This window comes from Salvia splendens, unplaced genomic scaffold (assembly GCF_004379255.2).
Source record: "Salvia splendens isolate huo1 unplaced genomic scaffold, SspV2 ctg1169, whole genome shotgun sequence".
NCBI classification, from domain to species: Eukaryota; Viridiplantae; Streptophyta; class Magnoliopsida; order Lamiales; family Lamiaceae; genus Salvia; species Salvia splendens.
The window spans coordinates 1-21,136 of NW_024598721.1; the positions used below are offsets into that span (position 1 = coordinate 1).

The 21,136-nt window shown below is 39.5% G+C and overlaps 1 protein-coding gene and 2 pseudogenes across 1 annotated transcript; 2 read left to right on the plus strand and 1 right to left on the minus strand.

The window, feature by feature from the left end:
• Nucleotides 1-3,460: 3,460 nt before the first annotated feature.
• Nucleotides 3,461-5,168, minus strand: LOC121788872 (probable sugar phosphate/phosphate translocator At1g12500). Its single transcript, XM_042187464.1, has one exon. The coding sequence runs from the start codon at nucleotides 4,749-4,751 to the stop codon at nucleotides 3,708-3,710; it is 1,044 nt and encodes a 347-aa protein (XP_042043398.1). The 5' UTR covers nucleotides 4,752-5,168; the 3' UTR covers nucleotides 3,461-3,707.
• Nucleotides 5,169-14,587: 9,419 nt separating this feature from the next.
• LOC121788882 lies at nucleotides 14,588-15,159 on the plus strand (annotated as a pseudogene).
• A 1,056-nt stretch (nucleotides 15,160-16,215) lies between these two features.
• On the plus strand, nucleotides 16,216-20,482 carry LOC121788874 (annotated as a pseudogene).
• The last annotated feature ends 654 nt before the right edge of the window (nucleotides 20,483-21,136 follow it).

Consider the following 21,136-nt stretch of genomic DNA (forward strand, 5'->3'; position numbering starts at 1 on the left):
AGCGAAGCTCGGCGAATTCAGCAGAAACGAAAGCGGAAAATAAATTGTTTCTTCGCCCTAAAGAAGGACGGTGTTACAACCAGATCGAAAATGTATGAAAGCTAGAGGTGAACCCCCTAGTGTGCCCTGAATTTCCCACCGAAAGAACCCAAGAGTGTGAAGAGAATGGACTAAGCTACAGGCTGTTAGCAAGGTCTCCACCGAGAAGATCCCTCCAGCTTGCATGCTTCTTCCTTTTATAGATGCGGACATAGCCTTCTAGAGTCTTCGTAGAAATCCTTATTCTACCCTTCAACTCCGAGGCTTCCTCCGTCAAGCAATTTCCTTCATAATGTCCACTTTTTCGCCAGTTTCCTAGGACCATGCAAGCGTCCTCTTCTTTTCCTGGATCTAGCGAAAATCTTCACACACCTGGCTTAAATCGTGCGTTAGACCCAGTAATTTCACGAAATAAAACCCCTAGACCGATGCATGAAATTAGCCTTATCAACACCACAAGAGCACAACGTTATAAAGGTGAATGGAAGTGTGTTCCAACGTTGTATATATTCGAGTGCAGCAGAAAACGAATTATCGAGCGGATTCGACGTCGTTCCACTAACAACCCATAAGCAGTGGTATTTTAGCGGCATGTATAAAGATTGCTCTGAGGGGATGAAGCTCGCCATCACTGTGACGTCCCTGGCCCCGTGTCTGGATCTTCTGCCTCAAGTCCGATGGCCTCGGCTGCCACTGAAGTCTCTCCGGCTATGAAATATTATCTCTGGCTAATATCCCTCGTGGTTGTGCATAGCGCGCGCGAATATTGTTTTATTAGCTTGTAGTTTTTGATCTAAGATCCATGGCTAAATGTCAAATAATGCACAACTTTTTATAGCAAAGTCGTTATCCCATTTTTTTGTAATTGGTTTTGCAACTGGTTTCATAGTGTTTAGCTATAGAAATTTAGTGATTCTGTTGAATCACTTTGGGCACAGAACAGAACTAAATCAAGTTTTACAAATTCTTTCTCGGTATAGAGGTTATTCGATTTTCATCTTATTAAATATTTTCTCCAAATATTTCAACTAATTTTAATATAGTTGTAATGTATGTTTTTAATGATTGACATGTATTTTGAGTGAATTCATGAAAATTATGGTATACAAAATTTTTTATCTTTCAATACTTTTTGGGTGTGATAAGTACTAGTTTTTTTAAAAAAAATTCACCCTTATTTACGAGTTTAGCTATTTATAGAAAAATAACTACATTAAATACAAGTGAATATATAGTTAACATAAAGCAAATTATATAAACTCTCGTGAAGAATTCTGACGAATTCAATCTTCCTTGATTCCTTGATTCTGACGATTTGTTCTGTGTAGTGACAGAATATAAAATGTTTTATTATGTATTTTCCATTTTTTATTAATGAAGTTTTGATTTATCCGTTACCCTCAAAATCTCACAATTCAAAACTAATTAACAATGAAAAGAAAAAGTTCGAATATGGAGCAACAGTGTTAAGTGTTAAAAATTTACCTAATTATGGAAACATAGATGTGGATACTAATATTAAGGGCTCGTTTGATAAGTGGCGTGGGATATGCCCAAGATAGGGCCGGATCAAGATTTAGATCCATGTTATGAAACAAATTGATTTTACATTAATATGTTTGATAAGTTAGTTTAATAATTAATTATTAGTGACTTGTGTTTGATAGGAAATATTTGTATCAAGTAAATATGTTATGTATTTACAAATTTGTGCTTCTAAATTGTATATCTCCATCGGCTGCTTGGAAATAAATTCACCATCTTCATAAAACCTAAAAGGGGACATATTGATCAAAATCAGCCATAGCTAAAACACAGTTGTTGTTAGCTTGACTAATGTGGAACTAATTACCATATAAATTCACAAAAAACTTCACAGAAAGTGACCTGCTCGAAAACCCTCATAGGAGGCGAGCTGTAGATCTACCCCCAAAAGAAACCCAACTCATTTGACCAGACCTCTATTTCAAAATTTTCAACATATACTATCATCATATCGGCTTTCCTCTTCTTCGCCGGTGGAACGAACTTTACAAATGATGAAATGAATATATGAGGAAATAAAGGGAGGTGCACGTATTTGGATCCAAGAGTGAAAAATTTGGAATACGTGCGGTGCATAAAATAAAAAAGGTGCGAGTGTGCAATAGCAATGCAGTGAAAAATTCACTTTCAGTTTCACAGTTGCCGATGTGAGTTGCTTGGAGAAGAGTTGGAGATGGAAGAAGAGTTGGGAATGGAAGAAGAGAATTGGTGGTGGACGAGAAGAATGTGAAAAAAGGGTATAAAAGGTATAATAATTTATTTCTAGGTACTCAAAATCAAGCAGATTTGCTATCTCTACAAAATTGTAAGTTACATATCAATGCACTTCTAGTCCATTTCAGCGGGCCGAGATGGGCCATACCAAAAAACAAGGGCTGTTGTGATAGGATAAATAGATTATCGAATGGACAGAAGTATGAAGATACATATCTATTTCTTGGCATTACTAAGTTATCAAACGAGCCCTTAAAGGTAAACAATGCTAATGTTTAAGATTCAAATTTTTATCAAATCCCATTGCCCTTAGTATGCCAACATTTCAAAAAGTGAGTACCAAAAAGTTCCCCCCTTCTTCATTTAGCTAGTTTTGTTAATTATATTTGTACTCTCCATCACAAAGCAAATCCGAAGTGGATTTAACCATTTTGACAATGTACTTTGGATAAACCTATTAATAAAGAAGAGTTGGCCCCTCTCTTTCTCTTATAATAAATCTTATAACTAGTTGAATATCAACCGTAACCAGAAATATGCAAACTAAAGAAAATAACAATATCAATGTCCCAACAGATGAATAAAGCGCCAACCACCTCATAATTAATTAGGAAGTTGCCTTTAATATCATTTCCCATATGGATGTGGCCACATAGTCCCACTTCCACATTAGATAAACCTGAATCAAACAGTAGGCCCCCCCCCCCCAATAAGTAACTCAAAAGTAACAGAAGTACTAAACCTAATCTTGGAAGGCTTTCTTAGAGTGGAATCCAACCATTTAAACTAATTTAGAGTAGTAACTAACATTTTATATGATTAATCCAGATCTTTACCAACTACATTAAGTACTCGACCACGATGTGATTATTTAAGAGAACAATAAAATGAGCTTTCAACACTCATTTTTCATGAACATTATGATCAAACAACATTTTTGCCAATTTTGTAGCTCTCATTCTTGAAACAGAAGGTTCAGAAAATTTATAATACTATTAAGCAATGCATTTTTCTTTACCACCATCCATTTTCGTATCTCAGTTTCTTCATTACAAAATCTAAGTAACAAAAGAAGAAACTCGAAAACTAAATTGACAATAAATTATTTCTAAAGGAATGGTTGGCTTTTTGCGGTGGAATTACTAATTTTGCGCAAAGAAGATACAAATTGACAGCAAAGGGAAAAGTAAAAGAGACATCTTTATTCTCTCATCCCCTCGCCATTTTCATTATACTATAAATCAGTATACAAAAAGCAGAGTAAAAAAACGGAATTCTTTTCCTATACAAATACAACAGCAATAAATAACCAAACCCAATGACGATTAATTCAATCTAATCCAAAAAAAAATCATCAATCCAAAAGAATTGAAAAAGTAAGCATGCCTCTCATCCCTAATTTACAGCTGTCAATGAGCTGTAATTTTGGATCTCTTCCTTGCCTCGCTGTAAAGAATCACTCCCATTATCGTGATTGCGAACCCCATCATCCCCATCACCGTCACCGGATTCCTAAAAATCAGCACCGACACGACGGCGGCCACCGCCGCCTTCGCGTTTCCCAGCACCTGCAGCGTCAGCGCGCTGGTGTATTTGGTCACCAAGAAATTGGTCAAATTGACTAAATAGGCGACGGTGGCATTGGCGATGAGGAGAAACACCATGAATCCGTCTTCTCTCCCTTTTTGTACAGTGATTGCGAGCACATTCCCTTCTATATACAATGTGAAGGGTAGCAAAATTGCGGCGGCCATGGGGGCCATGTAGAGCAGTAGATTCATGGAGTGGAGCTTCTCGCCTTCGGATGTGAGGAGAAGGCCTTGGACTACTGATTTGAGGGCTCTGCCGGCGGTGGAGCCGACGCACATGAGGAAGCCGAAGAGGTGGAAGAGGGGCTCGCTGTTGCTGGCGAGGAGGATGCCGAGGACGACGGGGACGAGGGCGAGGTAGACCTGGGCGGATTCTTTGTTGCAGGTGATGAGGAAGGCGAAGATGGCGGTGAAGAAGGGGGTGGTGGCGCCGATGGCCTGGTTGAAGGAGACGGGGAGGTAGCGGAGGGAGGTGTTGCCGCAGACGACGGAGAAGGAGAAGATGGCGGAGAGGGCGAGGATCTTGAGGAACTGGCGGCGGCTGTGGATGTGCTGGAAGGGGACGAGGTGGAGCCACTTGATGGCGAGGAGGGAGTAGGCGGCGCAGGAGAGCATGTGGAGCATGGTGAGGAAGATGGGGTAGCGGAAGCCGTGGAAGCTGAGGAGGTATTTGTTGAGGAGGAGGACGCCGATGTTGGAGAGGTACCAGGCGGCTACGGCGGAGGCGGTGATGAGGGAGGGGGAGATGAGGTATTGCTTGGCGGTCGGGGTTGTGGGGATGTCCACGACTTGGTCGGGGGTGGTCGGGGGCTCGAAACGGGGGTTGCTGCCCCTGCGAGTCGTCCACGACTGCGCCTCCACCATTTCAATTCGAAAAACAAATCTACTACTAAAAATGTAGTCTTTGTGAGCTGCGTGATTGTAGGGATAAGGGAGTGGTAGTGTGTGTAGTGTGTGTAGGAGTAGAGGAGGTTGCTTGGATCTGAGTGGAAGGTGGGGATTTAGATTTGTGGGGAAGGAGGAGTGAGAGCTGTAGGATGGAGGGTAGGTGGGGCCCAGAGAGTGTCGGTACGATAATCCATGCCAGTTGAGTTGGGATTCTATATTTGAGAATCACAGTGCGCTGCTGCCTGCTGTAACCTGTAAAGAATGGAAGGAATGGGGGTCTCAACTCTCAACACAGTGAAAATGGCGTTCCAGGATGTACACCAATGAACACTTGCATATTTGAATTTGGTTGGAGTTAGTCAACAATTTCCTACAAAATTGAAAATTGATCTGAAAAAATTATAGTAAAATTATTTAAGCGCATACGCAATTGTTGAAAGGGAATTTCATATTCATTGATTCCTTGTGTATTTACAATGACGCTAGTAGCAGCCTAAATAGGAGAGCTAATATTCACATATGGTAAGATCTCCTATTATTTACCCTAGCTATAAATCTGGAACAAATAATTCTAATTAATTCCACAATCTTCGTGTATCTCCCTTGATTTTAGCTTGATTCTTCCAACACTCCCCCTCAAGTTACGCAATGGGACTTCCCATTCTTAACTTGCCCAATACTTCGGCGAAGCTTCTTGCATCCACGGATTTTGTTAGAATATCTGCTAACTGATCTTTTGAACGAACAAACGGAAGGTCTATCACCTTTGCTTCAATATTCTCCTTGATAAAATGTCGGTCTACTTCCACATGCTTTGTTCGATCATGTTGTACCGGATTCTCAGATATACTAATTGCTGCTTTATTATCACAAAAGAGTTTGCACGGCTCTTTTGACATCAATCCAAGTTCTGTCAACAACTTCTTCAGCCATAGGATTTCTGTCACTCCACTTTTGATTCCCCGAAATTCTGCTTCTGCGCTTGATAATGCTACCACCTTTTGCTTCTTACTCCGCCAAGTCACTAAATTACCTCCAACAAAGGTAAGATATCCTGCGGTTGACTTTCGATCATTTGGGTTTCCAGCCCAATCCGCATCAGTGAATCCGTGCACCTCTAGATTTCCATGATTTTCAAACAAGATTCCATGTCCCGGTGTCCCCTTTAAATAGCGCACAATCCTCAAGGCTGCTTCCCAGTGATCGGCTTGAGGCTTATGCATGAACTGACTCACTACTCCCACAGCATATGCAATATCAGGTCTAGTGTGAGAGAGATAGATAAGCTTACCCACCAGCCGTTGATATCTCGTTTGGTGGGTGAGTTCAGCTCCTTCAGTCAGTCGAAGGCCATGATTCTGCATCATTGGGGTTTCTGCTGGCTTGCAATCCATCATTCCCACTTCGGCCAAGAGGTCTAACACATACTTCCGTTGGCTTATGAATATTCCCTTCTTGGATCGCATCACTTCGATGCCTAGAAAATACTTCAATAGGCCCAAGTCTTTCATTTCAAACTCGGTAAACAGATTCTTCCTCAATTGCTTTATTTCTTCCTCATCATCGCCGGTAAGGATCATATCATCCACATAGATTATCAGACATGTGATCTTTCCGTCTTTCTTCTTTAGAAACAGAGTATGATCTGAATTACTCTGTTTGTACCCATATTTCTTCATTACCTCCGTAAATCTTCCAAACCACGCCCTGGGTGACTGCTTTAAACCATATAGTGTCTTCTTGAGTCTACACACCTCTCCTGCCCTGAGCTCCCCCTCAAACCCGGGCGGAGCTTCCATATAGATCGGTCGAGTAAGTTCTCCGTGCAAGAAGGCGTTCGTGACATCAAATTGATGTAGTGGCCAATTTTTTGTTGCAGCGATGGAGAACAGCACTCGAATAGTACTCATCTTAGCCACTGGTGAGAAAGTTTCTGCATAGTCAGCTCCATAGGTCTGAGTGTACCCTTTTGCCACTAGCCTCGCTTTGTAGCGGTCAATTGATCCATCCGGTTTCCTCTTGATTGTAAACACCCATCGGCATCCCACCAGTCTTGATCCTTCTGGTCTCATACACACCTCCCATGTCTTGCTCTTCATCAGTGCCCTCATTTCCACGAGCATTGCATCTTTCCAATGTGGGATTTCCATGGCTTCTTCTGCCGTTCTTGGGATCTCTTCTTCTTCGTATAGGGCTGCCATAAAAGCCCTTGCCATTTCTGTCATGTTTGCGGTTGCCAGATTCGCCATTGAATATCTGCTCCTTTTTGATACTCGTTCTGGACTATATCTCTTGGGCGGAATGCCCCTTGTGCTTCGGTTGGGAAGTATGTATTGTCCATTATCCCCATCGATAGCAGCATTCTCCATGGGTTCTGATTCTGTAACAGAGTTATTAGGAATATTTGCACTATTGATCCCAGCTTTAGTAATTACCTCAGATATCACTGGAGGAGGATCGTTAGGGCTCGGCGGTTGAGGAGGCTCCACTGTCGATAAGACGGGCTCGGCGGCAGTGCTAGCTGACTCCGTTGGTTCCACAGCGGATTCACTTGGTGGTGACACAAACCAATTTAGGGGTCCACTCGTTCTATTACCACAACTACTCTCCCCCTGACCACTAAGATTGGTATAGTAATACTCACACTCCAAGAAGTTGCAATTCATGGTTGTTATTATCTTCCTAGACGACGGATCGAAGCATCTATAACCCTTTTGATTGATCCCGTACCCCAAAAAAACGCATTTAATGGCGCACGCGGAAAATTTTGTTCTTTCGTGTTTCGGAACATGAACATACACAGAACAACCAAATATTTTAAGGGGTAGAGTGAGGGGTTCGGGTATTTGTGCTAGTGAAGACAACAACTGTAAAGGGGTTTCCATTTTCAAAATTTTTGTGGGAAGACGATTTACCAAGTAAACAGAAGTTGCAACCGCTTCAGGCCATAAAAATTTTGGAACATTAGAATCAAAAAATAAAGCACGAGTTATTTCCATAATAATTCTGTTTTTCCTCTCGGCGACTCCATTTTGTTCGGGGGTATAGGGGCATGAAGTTTGATGAACCAACCCTTTATCCACAAAAAATTTTGACATATCATGATTTACAAACTCCCTCCCATTATCAGACCTAAGAGTTTTAATGGTTGTTTGAAATTGAGTTTGGATAAGTTTGTAAAAAATGACAAATTTTTCATAAACTTCAGATTTGTTTTTCAAAAAATATACCCACGTCATTCTCGAACAATCATCCACAAATAACAAGAAATATCGAAAACCATGATCACCAGTAACGGGCGCAGGGCCCCAAACATCAGCATGTACTAATGAAAAAAGACTTTCAACACGAGTTTCAGTAGATTTAAAAGATTGTCTATGACTTTTTGCCAAAACACACGATTCGCAATCAAAATTCTTAAGATGAGAAAAGTTCGGAAAAAGAAGTTTAAAATAACCGAGAGATGGATGACCATAACGTCTGTGCCACAACCAAGCGTCTCGGGTCGCAGATCCGTGAGCCAGCATCGCGGCACTGCCTTGGTGAGCCATCTCGTCAACATAGTAGAGGCCTTGACGCTCAGTGCCACGCCCAATTATCCTCCTCGTCCTGATATCCTGTAATACACAAAAATTAGGATGCATTAGCGTTGTTTAATTTAATTCCTTCGTCACATGGCTAATAGACATCAATTTATGTGATAGCTTTGGGACATAGAGACAATTAGACAGCCTTAACGTCGGTGAAATCTCAATTGTTCCACTCCCCTCTACTGAAGTTAATTCCCCATCTGCGGTTTGTATTTGACTTTTTATAGTACCACAGAAATTCACAAAATCATCCTTATCATGTGTCATAGTGTCGGTGGCCCCACAGTAAAAAATCCACCGATTATCTTTCTCCCTAGACTCTTTTCTCACGGCACATGCAACGGGTAACTCATGTAGTATTTCAAAAGGATTAGGACTCACAAATGAAACATCACAACTTATGGTCTTTTTCGTAGCAGGCAAAGTATAGGGGCCATCATGCAAACTATGGGGTAATTTTTGTAATTTCGGATAAGTGCAAGGACTAAAGTCATATGAGTGTGAAATTAAAGCATAAGATGGGCTGGGTTTGTGAAACCCTAGCCCAGTACCTCCGCCGTTCTCTCCCCCGATTCGCTCGGCGAAGGCAGCCTGCCCCACGTCGTCGCCTCGTCTGCCGCCGCCGTCGCGCGAACCCCCTTCCTCAGATGTTCGTCCACGGACGGCGGTCTCTGTTCCACCGACTCCATCGATTCCAATGGCTACTTTTGCTTTTCCCTTCTGATTCTTCTCCCACCACTCCGGGAAGCCGATCAATTTGAAGCATGTCTCTCGGGTATGTTTGTTCATCCCACAATTTGAGCACCACAACTTGGTCTTGTCTGGTTTGGGAATTGTGCGACGGTTGTTGGTGGCGACGAGGTTCTGCCCCTGTCGGGGTGTCGTCTGTTGGGGTGGGAATCGCACGTTTCGGGCTCCAAATCCGAGTCCTACGCCGTTCGTTGCACCGGTTGGTTCAGGGTTTGCTGCCGGCATGATCTTCAGCCGGGTAGCTTCCCTTTTGATCCACCCGTATGCGACGTCTACTGGTGGCGCCGGGATCTCTTTAAGGATGTCTCTCCTGGTTCCCTCAAATTGAGGGTTCAGTCCGGCTAAGAATTTGTATAATCGTCGGGTGTTGATGATGGTTCGGTATTCACCGATTCCTTTGTCGCAACAAGTGATTGTCTTGGTTTGGCATCGATCAATTTCGATCCACACTCCGTGCAGGGTCCTCCAGTAGGTTTCCAGATCCATATCTCCTTGGACAATACGGCTGGCCTTGTCCTCCAAATCATATATCATATACGAATCAGATGTATTCTGATACGTTACCGCTAGGCTATCCCAGATTGCCTTTGCACTTTGGTGATGTGCAAAGTCAGCCACGATCTCGATCTCCATGTTGTCCACAATCCAGGAGAAGACCACTAAATCGGTCTCCTCCCATTCCAGATATTCCTTGTCCGTTGGTTTCGGTGGTTCTGGCACTCCGGTGATGTGCCGTAGTGCTCGCCTACTCCCGATGGCAACTCGCATAAGTCGAGCCCACAATGGATAATTCCTTCCATTTAGCTTGAACGCTACCACAACATTCTTGCTGGCTTTAATCTTCAGATCATCGTATTTGACATCCTTCTCTTCTGTCATTTTCAGGTTCCGGTGGTGGCCCTCCGCCTTCTGGCCGAGAAACGGTATTCGGCTATGATGAAATTATATTCTGAGCCACTGCTCTGGTACCATGTTGAAAGGGAATTTCATATTCATTGATTCCTTGTGTATTTACAATGACGCTAGTAGCAGCCTAAATAGGAGAGCTAATATTCACATATGGTAAGATCTCCTATTATTTACCCTAGCTATAAATCTGGAACAAATAATTCTAATTAATTCCACAATCTTCGTGTATCTCCCTTGATTTTAGCTTGATTCTTCCAACAGCAATGAACACGTGCATATTTGAATTTGGTTGGAGTTAGTCAACAATTTCCTACAAAATTGAAAATTGATCTAAAAAAATTATAGTAAAATTATTTAAGCGCATACAATAAAATTATTTTGGTAAATTTAAACACGTCTCATTTGTGGATAACACTCTATTTAATGGAAAATTGATTTAAGTAAAAGAGAACAAAGTAAGAGATAGAGAAAAGCAGATAAGAGTATGAGCGAAAAAATTTTAATTTTAAAAATAAAAATCACAAAATATTAAAATAAGACTATTTTTCATAGACAATACTTCTGCATTCTATTTAAAATGTATATTTTATTTTTAGTGTGTGCCATACAAAATGTCATTTTTAATAAGGGGAAATAATTTCCCTTCTTTTATTATTTAAATATTTAATTATTTTCTCCCTCAACTATTCTACATAAGGCCATCCGCAACGCTGTCTCTTATCCGTCTCTTAATCGTCTCGTCTTTTAACTATTCATGGACCCCACTGTACTTTTCACACCATCTCTTAACTAAGAGACAACACCTGCAACCCTCAATCTCTTATCCTTCTCTTAACCATTTCATCCATTAGCTATTCGTTCAATTTCATTTTTTATTTTTATTTCCAACAAATTCAATTAATAAAAACACACTTCATTAAATAAAATAAAAAAAATACATAATTAAATTCGTGGCAAAAAAATAAAAAAAATACATAATTTAAAATATAAATTTATAGAAATTATAAAAACTACTCCGCCGGCGAATCATCCCCCGAAGGCAGTGGCGGTACACCGAATGGAGGCGGAATACCAAGTTGCCCCGCCAGATACACAATGCCGGCATGATGGGCTTGATATTGGGAGGACTTCATCCGGGAAGTGTCCGCCATCGTGGCGGTGAAGTACATGGACATTAGGGAGGAGGGCGGCCCTTGGGAACCCGCCTGGCTTGATTCGCCTCGGCCCGTACCCTCAACCTCCTGCGAGGTAACCTCTTGTGCGGCGCTGTCTGAACCGCCCCCACTAGACGAGTATTGGTCACCGCCGTGTGCTTCGTGCGTTTCGAGGTCGAGCTCGTGCTGGACTGGACACCGCCGGCTCACCTTTCGACGTCTTTGACGGCCTCCCAAACATCGACATGTTTGAATTCTTTGCCGTTGTTGTCGAAATAGACTCGCATAGTCGGTCTCAGAATGTCGGCTCCAGTGGCTCCGCTTTGGTAATGAGCCGTTTCATTCTTGTAGATGTCGCATAATTTTTTGACCTCTCTGTCGACCTGGTCAAAATGACTTCGGAGCATCTTCAATGTGCGGTGGCGGGGCCTCTTCGGCTTAATCTCGTTGTAGACCTTGGTGACCTTTTCCCAAAAGAATTTTCGGGATTGTTGATTCTCGATGATAGGATCGTACGTGACACTGATCCAGGTGTTGTACAAAGCCATCGTGTCCTTGCGGCTGTACGGATGACGACCTACATCCTCCTCCTCCTCGGCCGCCTCCTCCTCTTCCTCCATAGCGTCGAATGCCCTGGAGCTTCCACTGCCTCGTCCTCCTTCCGGAGTGGGTTCATCCGAATAATCCTTCCTAATTTGGGATAATCCCTACGACTACCTCGGGGCGGAGGGACGAGCATATGCATCCACATCACAATGGGGTGGTTGGTACCCCGCCGGCGTCGACGAGCCTTGGGTGTCCGGCGTCGACAAACCGGAACCCGAACCACCCAATACATTGTACATGTCCCCCAGTCGCCAAACGCGTTGATGTCAAACCCGCCGGAGCCGCAACCGCCAGAGCTTCCGTCAACGGATATTTTGTGATGAAAATTGGAGATGTTAGATGAAAATTGGAGAGGAAATGGAAATGATTTGGGAAGAATACATGTGTGTTTGTGTGTATAATGATTATGAAATAAGAGTATTTATAGAGTAAGAAAAGAAAAAAATTAAAACGGTCGAAAACGGTAACATTACCGTTTTAATTTTTAATTTTTTTTATTAAATTCAAATTTTAAAAAAATGATTTATTGCGTCAGCGTGACGAAGCCCACTCGCGGGCCGGCGAGTGGGCGTCACGCCTAGCGCTGGCGCGTGGCGAGCTGGCGCGGACGCTACAACGCGTCTCGCGGTCGTCTCGTTGCGGGTGCTCTAATACTGTCCGCGAGTGGGCGTCACGCCTAGCGCGGGCACGTGGCGAGCTGGCGCGGACGCTACAACGCGTCTCGCGGTCGTCTCATTGCGGGTGCTCTAATACTCTCTTCTCTACAAAGATAAGCTACATTATTGCCAATTTTATCCAATCTATAAAACTAGTCACATCCATTTATAAAAAAAATCTATACTAATCTAAAGTAACAGTTTGTTGAAAATACCTATTTGCCCTTTTTGGCGGGAAAATGAAAAGCTATTTTATTTACCCTTTTTGTCATTTTGAAAAATGACAACCCTTGGATAGAAAAAAGGCAACTCCTATGGAGCAATAGTGGCTTCTCAAATAATCCAACAAAATGCAAACTTAAGTTTTAGGACTTATATAAATACACCATTAACTGAATAGTGAAGCTTATCTCGTGAGTAAAGAAGCTGCCGGATTTTCGGAAATTCTGCCCAGCGACGGCGATGGCAGTCTGGCGACTTTCCGGCAGCGCTCCGGCGGCAGTCCGACGATCACAGCGAAACTAACCTCCTTCGACCACGTTTTCACGATCTATCCAAATCTACACTTTTCAAGACTTGATTGTTAGTTTTAAGCTTTCAAAGTAAGAAAATAAAGAGAAAGGGGAAGAGGAAGAAGAAATGGAGGAAACCCTACCTCCCTCGGTCGACGGCGGTGAGACCGCCATGTATACAGCGGCGACGGCGGAGGTGGTCGTCCCCGGCGGTAGAGAGACCGAGAGAGAAAGAGAGAGAGTGAGGGAGAAAGAGAGAGACCGGGGGAGAGAGATGAGGGAGGAAGACGCGCCGGCCGTCGGCGTCCTCACCGGCGCGGCAGTGGAGAGAGAGAGAGAGAGAGCGAGAGGTTGAGGGGGGAAGTAGCCGCCCCCTTTCTTTCTGTTTCTTTTTGAATTTGGTGGAGTGGGTAGGGTTTACTAATTAATTAGGTATTAGGCCTCCCCTTTGGGCCAAATAATTTAGTATAGTATGGTCTTTAAATTTTTCTAATTGAGTTGATTTTATTTTATATATTATAAATAATTACTATTTATTTAGTCTTTGGCCATACATTATAAGTTATGCTAAGTCATTAAAACCTATAGTGTTAACGATCCTTTTGGTACTTACTATTATAATATTTGTTACAACTTAAATATTTTTTTATTGAGACATTTAGTTTTTTTATAAGTTATTATTAAGATAGTATAACTATATAACATTTTATTATAATTTTATTTTGGATGAAAGAAAAATAAATTCTCTAAACTTGCATTGTACATATATTCAAGAAATGTTAAAATTTTAATTAAGTAAAATGATAGTGTTTGGGTGATGATAATCATAGGATGAGATTGTGACAAAATAATTTGCGTCATGAGATAAGATTGTGGACACTAATAGTAGTATGAAAAGCTACAATTTATTTGATTTCGATTTCTTCTATGAGATAAGATTTTGTTATTTATAACTTTGATTCCTATTTCTCTTTTATGCTTCTTAAAATATTATATTTATGTACAATACTCTCTTCGTTCAATAAAAATATAGGCATATAATATGCTATGGAAATTTGTAAAGTATGAGAGGAGGAGAAGAGTAGTTGAAGTAATGTTTTAATAGTGGTATAAGATATAAATAACTTGGTGTATATGGATAATTTTATTATAATTTTATTTTGGATGAAAGAAAAATAAATTCTCTATACTTGCACCGTACATATATTCAAGAAATGTTAAAATTTTAATTAAGTAAAATGATAGTGTTTGGGTGATGATATTCATAGGATGAGATTGTGACAAAATAATTTGCGTCATGAGATGAGATTGTGGACACAAAAAGTAGTATGAAAAGCTACAATTTATTTGATTTTGATTTCTTTTATGAGATAAGATTTTGTTCTTTATAACTTTGATTCCTATTTCTCTTTTATGCTTCTTAAAATATTATATTTATGTACATTACTCTCTTCGTTCAATAAAAATATAGGCATATAATATGCTATGGAAATTAAGATAAAATTTGTAAAGTATGAGAGGAGGGGAAGAGTAGTTGAAGTAATGTTTTAATAGTGGTATAAGATATAAATAACTTGGTGTATATGGATAATTTTATTATAATTTTATTTTGGATGAAAGAAAAACAAATATGAGATGATTGGAGCTGGTGTGCTACCTTCAGTCGCAACTTATACTGCCCTAATCAAGTTTTGTGCAAGAAGGATTCTGTTGAAAAGGCCATTGTAGTATTCGAGGATATGTTAATGAAAGGTTATGTGCCAAGTGCAACTACCTACAATGTGATCATAAGAGGATTGTGCCACACTGAAAAAATTGATATGGCTATTGAGTATATGTATAAAATGAAAGATGATTGTGAACCAACAATTCAAACATATAGTGTTGTCATTAGGTATTGTTGTGAGGATGGTAAACTTGAGAAGGCATTAGAGATTTTTGGCAAGATGAATGGTGGGTCTTGTTTGCCTAATTTGGATACATACAATATCTTGATTGGCTCAATGTTTGTACGGAAGAAATCTGATGACTTGTTGGTTGCTGGGAAGCTGTTGATAGAAATGGTTGATCGAGGATTCATGCCACGAAGGCTTACCTTCAATCATGTTCTAAATGGGCTGATGCTGACTGGTAATCAAGGATTTGCACAAGAGATTTTGAGGCTACAAAGTACATGTGGCCATCTTCCTCGTCATTTTAGATTGTGAATGCTTCTGTTTTATTTGCGTTTGCACCCTTCCCCAGAAGAAAAAAAAAAAGAAATTGCCAGATGCCAATATCCACATGTTTAGGCCTGTTTTTTTTAATACAGGCTGATACCCTTATTATTCACAGTTCACATGCAGTCACACATGTATATATAATGTTTCATTCTATTTACTACCCTGTTCTCTGATGGACAAGAATTTAATTGAGAAATTATTGGTCAGTTTTGTACTTACAGTTGCTTGCTGCATTTTTTCAACAAGGTAGAGCTGTGACTAACTTGGAATATGTCATTCATTACATTGGTTTGGAGTCTCGTGTAAAACTCAAACCCAGCCTGTCTCTGTGTGTACGTGTCTTTCTGTGTGTGTGTGTGTGTGAATTAAAGTGTCCGAGATGATAACGAGTTACAATGGAGATGTAACAATGACACCCTAATGATTACTAAAATATTCTTACATAGTACATATTTTATTATATGTCCTGATATTGGATAAACTTTTTCGATATGTGAAATGAGAAATATTTCAGAAACTGTGTTGCCCAATGAGTACTTCAATAATCGGTCCAAATCCTCCACCAATGTTTCCAGGTTGATTAGTTGCTATGATGATGGAGAGTTGAGGCTAGGGTTCTATGATGTAACTTGTTTCTATTAATGATCTTGTTTCACTACAAAATAAAATCAGTGGAAGTGCTCTTTCAGCTCCATCACAATGTTGCTCGCATAACATTCCCTAACAAAAACTTTTCGAGCACTTTTTCTTGCATTATAGTGATAATTGACACCGTTCTAGCAAAATTCTCCCGTTTAGGCTAAACACATTTATGTCATTGTTGGATCCGGAAACACCAGAAACTGCATTTCAAATCCATAGGCTGTAGTTGGCAACTGCTTGTAGCACTATCGTCGAACGAGAGCCTTCGTGGCCGCTGGTATATGCCCCCTCCATGCCGTTGGATAATTTTTCCACTGCCAGTGCATGCGGTCAATAATGCCAAACATATCGGGGGAATCGTGGCATGCTTTGTGAGGACAAATCAATTGCAAGTACTCGTTGAACATGTTAGAACTTTTGTCAGTCGCGAACTATACGATGCACACTTATAGTGCCGAAAGCCCTTGGCTACCAATTCCGTCCGACCATTGTTGGAAGTATTTTTCTCGAGCCGCCAAGGTAGTTGTTATGCATAAGAATAAATTTATATTGATTTTGTATTTTTTTTTATTATTGAGCGCAACACAGAGATTTAGTAATTGCAAGAAGCAGAAGAATAATTGGAGATAAAATTATTTTCCTAAACTAAATGCACTAGTTAGTAAAGCTGAAGACGTTTTTTTTTTTCACAAAAACAATCGAACCCCAATTCTTGTAATGAACTTTAAATTTAATTTGTTCATGAAGAAAGAACCAAATTTCCCCAAATATATGTCATATTAGTGTTTAGCTTTGAATTTTTGGTCTCTTCTCAGATCGTTCTCTCTAGAAGTGCGATTCCGATTTGGAAAGGTTCTGGTTGCTCGTGTCTGTATAAGCTTTTCTGCTGTGTAGATTGCTATCTGTTGAGAAATCACAAACTCGATTGCGGTTTTATCAATAATTTTCAAAGATTTGGATTTTTTGTTGGGTTGATTATCAATCTATCATAGATGCTTATCATGTCAGTGTGCTTTACATTGAAATGACTTAGAATTGTTATGTTTTTTCCTAGTTTTTCCCCAATTATTCTTTTGATTAGTTTAATTTGTTGATGTCGATTGTGAAATCTAATTGCAGATTTCCCCCAAATCAGACGGCCACTCTGCCCCCGCTAAATAGGAGTTGAAGGCATGGCAAAAGCCAGAGATAGAACTGAGGATTTTAAGGATGCTGCGCGCCGAGCAGCACTAAATTTGGAATATGATGAGGTTTTGTTAATTTTTATTTCATCATGGTTTATCAGATTGTTGTCGTATTTTTTATTCCTACAGTTGAGTCTCTTTCTTTTGGATGGTTGCTCTATGTTTCTCTTACTTTGTCAATTCTTTTGGCAGGCCAAAATTGTAGCGATAATGGCATCTTTTATTATGCATAAATCTTTGGAAAGGTCAATATTCACCAAAGCTGCACTGAAAACGGTACATTTGTGTCACATAGCTGGGAAGATTGTTGAATTGAGTGTTGGTGATACTGGCATGTTTTATGAGGATGTATAACCTTTTTTCTGAGTTGATGTGTCGATCGTTTTTTTGCCAGCTTGAAAGTATTAGAGCATTAGAGCAGTTCCTCTCGAAGCATAAAAAGGATTATGTAGATGTACACCGAATTACTGAAAAGAGAGGGATAGCGTCGAGCATGAGGTGAGATATACATTTATTCCCTAGCTTTATAAGACTGTTCTTTTTCCTTCAACAATGATTGTTAAGGATTTGTGTTTAAGTTTAAGATTTCTTATAAGTTTATAACTTTTGGCCTGTCTACATGAAGTTAGTTTTCTATCTAGAGCTCCCTTTAGTTTTGCGTTTTGGGGCCTGTTTTTTTCCTTATAGAATGATTGTTAAGGTTTTGTGTTTTAGGTTTAGGATTACTATTGACGTTTGGCATTTTGGCCTGGGTTTTAAAATGGCCCTACCTTCAAAAACTGCAAAAACCCAAACCATTCACCGAATCTCCAAAAAGGCCTGGGATCGAATTTTCAGTACCGTACTGCTGCCTTGGCACGCCGGAGTCCCAAAAGCTATGGATTCAGTTTCTATATCGGACTAGCCTGGTCATTTAATTTGGTGTTCCAATTCCAAAATTTAGCATTCTGGTACTGGAAATTCACTCCCTTGCCAGCTTTGGAGATTGGGTTAAAGGTCGAGTATTTTTTGAAGGTCAAGCCAGAGGCCGGGCCATAAAGTGTAATCTACTTAACTTCATTCTTTCTCTATGTATGGGATCTGGAAAATAAATTAATATTATGTTATCGATTTGGAAGTTTCTACTACAGATATATTATTATTACTACTACGCTGTATGATGATTTCATGTATTCACATTGTTCGGATAGATTGCTTATAGTTTCCATAACCTACCAATTTTCATTTGATTAGAAAAGTATATTAAGGATAAATGGTCAAATCTATCCCTAAGTATCACCATCATAGAGAACAATTGCATTCTTGAAAAGGCTAAACTGCCACTTGTTGCTACTATTAATTTTCTGATATTTTGATGGATAATGTATCGGTTTGGTCGTTTGACAATTGACATAACTAGAAAAATATGTTACCAATGTATATCTTCCATGTTATTCTTCAGCGAAATTTTATGTTTGGATTATTATCATAAAGTATACACAATCTGCTTGAGTGGTGACTTTGTTTCATTTCAACTGTACATACTGCATATGCTATGTAGCAATATATCTTTTAAACATCTTGTATCCTTTCTTCGTGATCTTTAATGGATCCGTGTCTGGTTCCTACTTTATTCGCATTTCTCACGTGTAACTGAATATCCCATGCACCACATGTCTTAACTTTTCCTATCCTCTCGAAATACCCAACCCCTTATCCTTGGTCTGTGCTGCCATTTGAATCTTAATTATTTTGGGACCTTATGATTTTGGAACTAGTAGACTATCTTTATAATGCTCAGTTTGATCTGACTATTATAAAGAGATTGTCTTAATTACTTTGTATCTGTTTAGTTTCTCTGATTAAGAGGTTTTCTGCTCCATATAGGCAAATTTTATGGAGTTGCCTAGATCTTGACAAAATCTACATTTTGCAGGTTACAGTTTTCATCAAAGCCTGCAAAGAGCAAATAGATGTTCTCAAGAATAGCATAAATAACGAGGAAGCCAATTCAAAGGGATGGCTTGGTATAAGGAGTGACAGTTCAAATGCAGATACCATAGCTCACAAACATGGAGTGGTATGGCTTGTATATCTGCATTGTTTTGATACCAATCATAATGCTTTCTCCTTGTTTATAGTTGCGGCTGTGGTTATTGTTGAGATTTCTCTGGATATTCACTCGAGCTGTTCAATAATACGTAGCACTAGGTTTTGGACTCTTTTAATGTTTTTTACATGAAACAAAAGATGACCTTGCTTTTGTTATCAGTTGTGGTGGTCCTCAATCCGAGATTGTCGTGTCAAATTCATTTGTTTATGAGTACAGAATATTGTGCCATAACCATTGATTTGTTAGTAATGCTGTGGCAATTTAAGGTAAAAAAACTTTTTATAGTTTTAGCATCTCTAGGAAGCACATAGACTCGTATTTATGTACTAATATAAAAGCTGAAGTATTATCATTTCTCAATATGACTTTTTGCTTAGCGAAATTATTTTTGTAATTGCAGGTATTAATCTTAAGTGAAAAGCTTCACTCAGTAACATCCCAATTTGATCAGCTTCGAGCTGTACGCTTTCGAGACGCCATCAATCGGGTGACACCAAGAAGAAAACTCAAGCCGAAAGGCCCTACTGTTGCAGAGAGCTCAACTTCTGGAAACATTGACTCCAGGGAAGTAAGCAATACAGGAATCAGGCAGACAGATGATGCTCAAGCACAGCCAATTAGATTCCAGCAACAGTACTTAGATGATGAGACACACGCTCTTCAGGTAATCAACTGGTGACTAGTAGAAGCTTCTGTATTTGTGGCGTAAGCTAGTCAAGCCATAGTTTTCTCTAATTTGATTTTCTGAGTTTGTGTAATGTTGATGCAGGTAGAGTTAGCTACCATGTTAGACGCTGTTCAAGATACAGAGACAAAGATGGTGGAAATGTCTGCACTGAACCACCTCATGTCTACTCATGTTTTGCAACAAGCCCAACAGATAGAATTTCTGTACGAGCAGGTAAAATGAACTTCATCCACTTCTCCAAGCTGATTTACAATCTCTGTTTTCATGTGGAAATTGTACTTCATGATATAGCTCGTTTGTTACCTTTTGCTTGTTTCACATCCATAAAAAAGCCTTAGAACACTTGTTTACTACTTTTAATTAGATAAATAAATGTGCAGTATATTAGAAATGCTGAAGTTTATTATTCCTTTGTTTTTGGATTAAACAGGCAGTTGAGGCTACAAATAATGTGGTGCTTGGTAATAAAGAGCTCTCGCAAGCAATCCAAAGGAATAGCAGTAGCAGAACATTTCTTTTGCTCTTTTTATTTGTCCTTACCTTTTCAGTTCTCTTTCTTGATTGGTATAGCTGATTTAGATTTTTTTTCCCTATTTTTTTATATTTCAAATGGTATGGCTGAATTAGACACAATTGATTGTCCATGTTATACGAAATTGTACTGGAGTAGGGCATAAATTTAAGTACAGTACTTCATATGAATTTGCAGAGTATCCCGGTTTCTTACGTTGCGTGAGCATTGGTGTAACAAAGGAATAATATTCGAATGATGGTATTTCTAATTTGGATGATAAAGAAGATCTTATCAGATTTGGTACTAAATACTTCTCTTTCGTTCCAAGATAGTTAATTTGTTTCTTTTTGGATACGAAGGAGTCAATGCAGCTTAATTGGGCAAATAAAGAGACAATCGATTCCTTAACTGGAAGTGACCTCCCTGCTCAAGGTGATGGTGATAATGGTGATAAACATTCATACACTTAGTTCATGTTCGGTTGGCGACACTAAATAATCATAGTATTAGATAGGTTAGGATGGGCCTTATCTAGGATTAAACTAATATTGAATTAAGGATTGTGGTTTGGTTTACTAGATTAATCTTAGATAACTTTAGTTTGATAATTGGTAAACAAGATTAATTACATTAACTCATTTTATATTAGATTTTATGTTTTTGTTTGGTTTACAAGATCATGTCCAAGATATTTTTTTTTCAATATAAAATATTGGATTGATAAGGTTAATTATATTTATATCTCTAAAAATTTTAAAAAAATTAAAATTGATTAATCTTAATTATGTACGTGTGACCAAAATATTAGGATTGCATAACTATTGTATAGTGCATGGTTCACA